The sequence below is a fragment of the Polyodon spathula genome, unplaced genomic scaffold, assembly GCF_017654505.1.
Source record: "Polyodon spathula isolate WHYD16114869_AA unplaced genomic scaffold, ASM1765450v1 scaffolds_2409, whole genome shotgun sequence".
NCBI lineage: Eukaryota > Metazoa > Chordata > Actinopteri > Acipenseriformes > Polyodontidae > Polyodon > Polyodon spathula.
In genome coordinates, this window is record NW_024473882.1 from 1 (window position 1) to 5,901 (window position 5,901).

The following is a 5,901-nucleotide window of genomic DNA, read 5'->3' on the forward strand; positions in this document are numbered from 1 at the left end:
GAGTTGCAGCTTGAAAGTTTTTATATACCCGAGAGAAATGATGTACAAGTAAAACCACTTCGAGTACACACGAGCCGAAACCATTTCACTAATTTTGTGACCTTTCAAACAACTCATTTGCACCTGAGCTGATTTAGGGCTGTAGTAGCAAAGGGGTTGAATACTTATGCAACTGAGATTAATCTGTTTTTCTCTGTAAATCTTTCTTATTTATATTCTATATGCATTTTTTAACTTTATCAGTGTGGAGTAGTTTGTGTAGATTCTACATGTAAAGTCTAATTTGAAAGCATTGTGGACTACGCTGAGGTGCCAACAAAATGTGAAAACTTTGCAGTTTACACATTACTTCTGCAAACCACTGTATGTAACTCTTTTTGTTGTCAGGACATACTGTTGGATTTTGACCCTAGTTTGTTTTCACGATACTAATAGCTATATATATAATATATTTTTTTTTACAACAGTAGGTTAGTGATTTTCTGATAGCCCAATGTCTTCCCATAGTGTTATTGTTCTCTTTCCTTCTTTTACATTTGACCTATCCGGAGTATCGATCTCTTTTACTCCAGTTATATTACAAGTGTCATTCAACATCTTTCATTTCTATTAATTTGATTTCATTATTTTTACTAATTGCATTTTTTTCCTACAATGTTCGCTTGCAAGAATGCTGGCTTTTGGCACTGGAAGCTCCCTGTACCCTATCCGTCTCGGTGTACTTTAATACTGCATGAAGAATTTTATAAGTTGGTTGGTGGTTGGGTTTCAATTGGATTTTTTTTTTTTAATCATAAAGGAACAAGGGAAGTATTGTTTCTCAAGGGCTTTTTGTAAAAAATAAATACATTAAAAAAATTGCCAAGTCATTGTAAGTATTGGTAGTTGACTGCAGCTTATGAAGCTGAGGAATTTCAAATGTGTGTACTGTTACTGTATCCTTTCATAGACCAGTTTGCTTGTATAACAAATGGCTTTGTAACTAATTAAAAAAACAAAAAATGTTGCCCAAGTTAACTTCAGTTGTGCATGCTGTGTTAGTCAGCACATTTGAAGACTTTCTTGCTCATAATAACTCATAATAATCTTTAATGTACTACATTTGAAACAAAAATCTAGAAGTGCACTTTCAATGATTTTACAGAATCAACAAGTTTCTGCACCAATTGAAAATATGCATTCGCACAACCATTCCTAATGTTATTATCATTTTACTAAAATCAAAAACAAACCGTGCAATAGCTTGGTCAGTGGAACAAGCTCAATGTCCTGCGAACACAGAAGACAGCGAAGCAGCAGCTTCACACGTTTCTGTCTAATCCCAGGTTAACTGTTGTGGCTGTGAATGCAGAGGGGGAAGGGCCTGCCGCGGAAATGAATGTCACAACCCCAGCATTGGAACGTAAGTATTTCTATACTGGATTTCCTGAATTAGTGAAGAAAGCATGGTGCATTGCTGTAACAGTTTATGGGGTATTCTAGTGCTAACCAAGCTTTTACAATCAGAAATGTATTAGTTTTATTTACAATATTACTGATCCTCCTTTTTACTGTGATAACAATATTTTGGTTTCTCCCTTTCTGTAAGATATCAGGGTGCAGATATTTCAACTATACCACTATAGATAGAATGCTGCATCCTGGTACCTTAGTTGCTGTAAACTTCTTGCAGTAGTTTACATGGTCCTACTGTAGCTAGACCATTGGAGTGAATTTGAGTTACAATACATGAAGTGATCAGGTACCGAGAAGCTGCAGGAACATTTAATCTACAGCATTGTCTTTTGAAATATCTGCACATTACAAATTAAAGTATAAAATATAAGAAAATAACTGAAAAAACTTCAACAGAAGAAAAGGGGGGGCACTGGTAATCTTCTTAAGATATTAGAATAATGATTTTAAATCTTTAGTTGGATCCCTTTAGTTTAAGGTTTCAATATGGTAAACTTCAACAGAAGAAAAGGGGGGGGGGGCACTGGTAATCTTCTTAAGATATTAGAATAATGATTTTAAATCTTTAGTTGGATCCCTTTAGTTTAAGGTTTCAATATGGTAAACTTCAACAGAAGAAAAGGGGGGGCACTGGTAATCTTCTTAAGATATTCGAATAATGATTTTAAATCTTTAGTTGGATCCCTTTAGTTTAAGGTTTCAATATGGTAAAATATGACAAATAAAAAACAAAATCCGCACAGATACAAGCTTAATAACAAGAGACTATTGTCGTTGGTCAAGAATAGACCACACTGTTCTGTTGTGGTTTGTGTTGAGTTCAATATTATTAGGATATTCAAGTTGGTACAGCCAAGAAGCAAACATTTTCTTGCCTCACCCTCATTATTTTTATATAGACCCCTGATTTTCACTTTTATATTGGTATAATCCATTTATCCTGCCACCACACTACATTAGCTTGCCAGGAGCCCACTATAAGTCCTACTGTACGTGCATCAAAGCGTGTGGGAAGGTCATTTACAATGTCTTAATTTTTTTTTCCCCCACAGATTAGTTTATATACACGTTTACACACATCTAGTTTTATTTTTGTTGCAGCACAAGCTGAAGGGCAATGGCTGTTTCTGTCACGAATGGATTCTTTGAGGAGTACGGTTGTAGAAGATTTGGTATCGGCAGCAGATTGCCTTCCAGCTAACTTTGTACAGAACAATATAACTGGTACGTTACATTAAAGTTATTGTAGCTAACAAAATATTTCCATAAATCGTATCTGTCATTCGCTTCCATTCACTATAGAATAATAATAATAATAATAATAATAATAATAATCTTTATTTTATAAAGCACCTTTCATGACAAGTCAATATGAAAAATATCAAAAATTAAAATCTCAAAAAAAAAAAAAAAAAAAAAAAAGCCAGTTTATTTAAGGCGAGATTTAAAAACAGCCAAAGATTCTGAAAGAAACACGTTATAGCGAACATGAATTTTAATTTTAAAACATGACACACGCTACTACACCCACTGTAGTGTACTGTCAGACAATATGATTTTAAACGAAAATAAGTGTTTTCAAAACTGCACATTTTGAGACCTACATAGTGAGTGGAGGTGCGCGGCTGAGAAAATTCAGCTAACACATACTTAAGCTGACAAGAGCAGCCATTCTTTGTATTGTGTGTCTCATTGTAGCCACACATAGTAAAAGTAGATGTTTCACCATAATATCAGTTCACTTTGATCAAATCCATTTTGAACAATAGCAAAATGAAGTTGATTCAGAATGTGCCAAACATCTACATGCATGTTATCCCTGCCTTTGATTATTTGGAAACGGCTGATTTTCTTCAGTGCACTCAAGCATTCTTTTAATATGGCGGGCATGTGTAATATACAGTGCACAGTGAGTCTCCCCAAGAAGCTGAAAGTGTACTGTGCTCTGTTAACTGCTCTGTAGTAGTATCGAGTATCAAGTGAGCGCATCTATTGATATGACCTATTCATAAATTCATAAATTTATTGAGTAATTATTACTGAACAATAATACTGTACCTGAGGTTGGTTTACATAGAAATTATAGGCCCATAAAAAGTGTATTTTTGCTTTAAATTGTTATACTTTTTTTTTTAAAAGGGTGTTAGGAGGCATCTGTCACAAACTATACCTTATTGACTTGTATTCCAGGAATAGCTGTGAATTACTACTTCAAGCAAATTTATTTCACTGAGGGCAATCGTATTTGGGTCAAGGGAGCTATCAAGTTGTCTAACGCTGTTGATCTTGAAACGGTGTATGTTGGTTCTGAACCGATCACAGCAATATCAGTGGATTGGATGTACCAGAAGCTATACTTTGTCATGGATCGAAAGGTACATACTTAGAATTCAAATGGCCTTTTGTAATACTGGGCCCATTTCACAAAGAAAAACATTAACTCATGACAAAGCTTTCTGAAGTTTTCTGAGTAGACTGGTATTACCTCTTTTGTATGTCATTTTAGAAGAGGCCCAAATAGTAACTGTGTATCTGTGATGTTTCTGAAGAGCAGACAGCATCATTTTCTTTTTTTAATTTTATAAATTGTGTATAAGAAAATAATCATTTGTTGTCCAAATTCCAGTACATTATTTAGTGTTTAGCGGTTTTCTTGTTGTTTAAGAGATGTTAACTTGAGCAGTTTGGGAGAACTACAAATGGATCAACAATCAAATTATATAGTATGACATGCTTTTTTTAATAAGAAAAAAAGTGTCTGACTTTTATTTTTTTGGTTTTGTGAATGTAGATGTTCCTCTGTACTTTAAAAAACTGTAGCAGCCCAGAAGAAATCACTCCTTATCATAGAGGTTCTCCAAAAAGAATTATTGCAGATCCTTATAATGGGTGAGCATGTCCAATTGTATGAAATGCAGTAGACACTCAATCATTCATTGAATATACCCATGCTGTGTCGACATGAATATTTTATGGATAATCCAAATTTTGAGTAATAAATGTATGTCAAATGAATTGTATATTGCACTTTGATTACAATATGTCTTTTTAGATCCTCATGTATAGTGAAAGTGTTCTACTTTATTATTCCTTATCTTCATTCCATTCTACAGTAACATTGCTGATGTGACCTTCACTTCCCTCCCAGATTATGTACCTTTGGATCATTACTAGTGCTGGCGTCATTTAAGATAATAAATGTTTATTGCCTTTCAGCCTTGTAATTGATTTGCTTTATCTTTCCAATTATATTATTAATTATAAACCAGGATGTGACCTCTTTTATGATAGAAACAAATATGTCTAGACCAACAAATATTTGAAACAGGAAAATGTCCATATATGGCTGCTTCTAAATACTGGCATGTCATTTTTATATAGAGCTGATGAAAGTTTTAAACAGTGGATTTGTTTATTAACATCCACTTCTGCCTTAATTGCTAAAAAAAAACCCTTTTTTTTAAAGGTATATCTTTTTGCTTATGGATGAAGGGATTTACAAAATGAACCTCCCAGAGTTGTCTGCACTAAGTAAGAATATCACCCTCGTTGTGAGAAGTGACTCCATGCAAGACTTTGTTGTAAGCTACAAGTCAAAGAGATTGATATATTTTAATGACACTGACAGATCCATCTCATCTGTCTTTCTGGACGGGTCCTCGTTTTACACCATCCGACCTCCAGTGGGCAGTATAAACACAGTTGTAAGTCTTGCGTATGAAGCTGACCACTTCATGATCACAAATGCAGAGGAAGTGTTTCACGAAACGCAGTACAGTGGTCATTTTTTTTACAATACATACATGGTGGGCTGCGATGAAACTCAAATAGAAAAATTTGGCTTTGATAACCTACTGTTTTTTAGTGAATCCAGTCAGCCATATCCAGTTCCCTTGCCCCCTAAACAACTTCAGTCATTGTTTGGATCTGACATTGCTGCCCTGAACTGGGAAAAACCTGAACCTAGAATAAAAGCAAGTAAGTACACTGTGCCTATTTTTAAACCATATGTAAATCTCACAGAGAGGAGGAGGGAGAGAGAGTATTTCTCTCTATATCTCTCTCTCTATCTCTGTCTCTCTCTCTCTCTCTCTCTCTCTTTTTATATTGATATATAGATATATATAATATATTAAATATTATATTATATATTATAGAAGTTTTAACTCTTGTAAATTCTTCTTTTGATTTTTCTTGTTTCTGTTCATATTTTAATCTTACTACCTAGATGCCCTAACCATTTTTCAAAGTGTTTTTTGATCGAAATGAGGGAAGTCATGTTCCCTGTTCCCTGCAATACAATATTCTTTATTCCCAGCAAAAATACCTCAGAACAATTTAGGGTGATACCAAATGAAATCCTCCAATGGTGGTTACACATGGAAAGCGTTTGCAAAGATGCGTTTCCTTCCTTGTTGGACAGTGGCTTATCCAGGATGATGACAG

General features: G+C 34.4%; 1 protein-coding gene across 1 annotated transcript; it reads left to right on the forward strand.

Moving 5' to 3' along the window:
* Positions 1–1,018: 1,018 nt before the first annotated feature.
* Positions 1,019–5,433, forward strand: LOC121310759 (proto-oncogene tyrosine-protein kinase ROS-like; the record flags this gene model as incomplete). The annotated part of the gene is made up of 5 exons (XM_041243696.1): positions 1,019–1,402; positions 2,557–2,679; positions 3,646–3,830; positions 4,247–4,344; positions 4,922–5,433. Coding segments are annotated over exons 1-5 (946 nt in total), but the record flags the coding sequence as incomplete, so codon positions are not given.
* Positions 5,434–5,901: the final 468 nt, after the last annotated feature.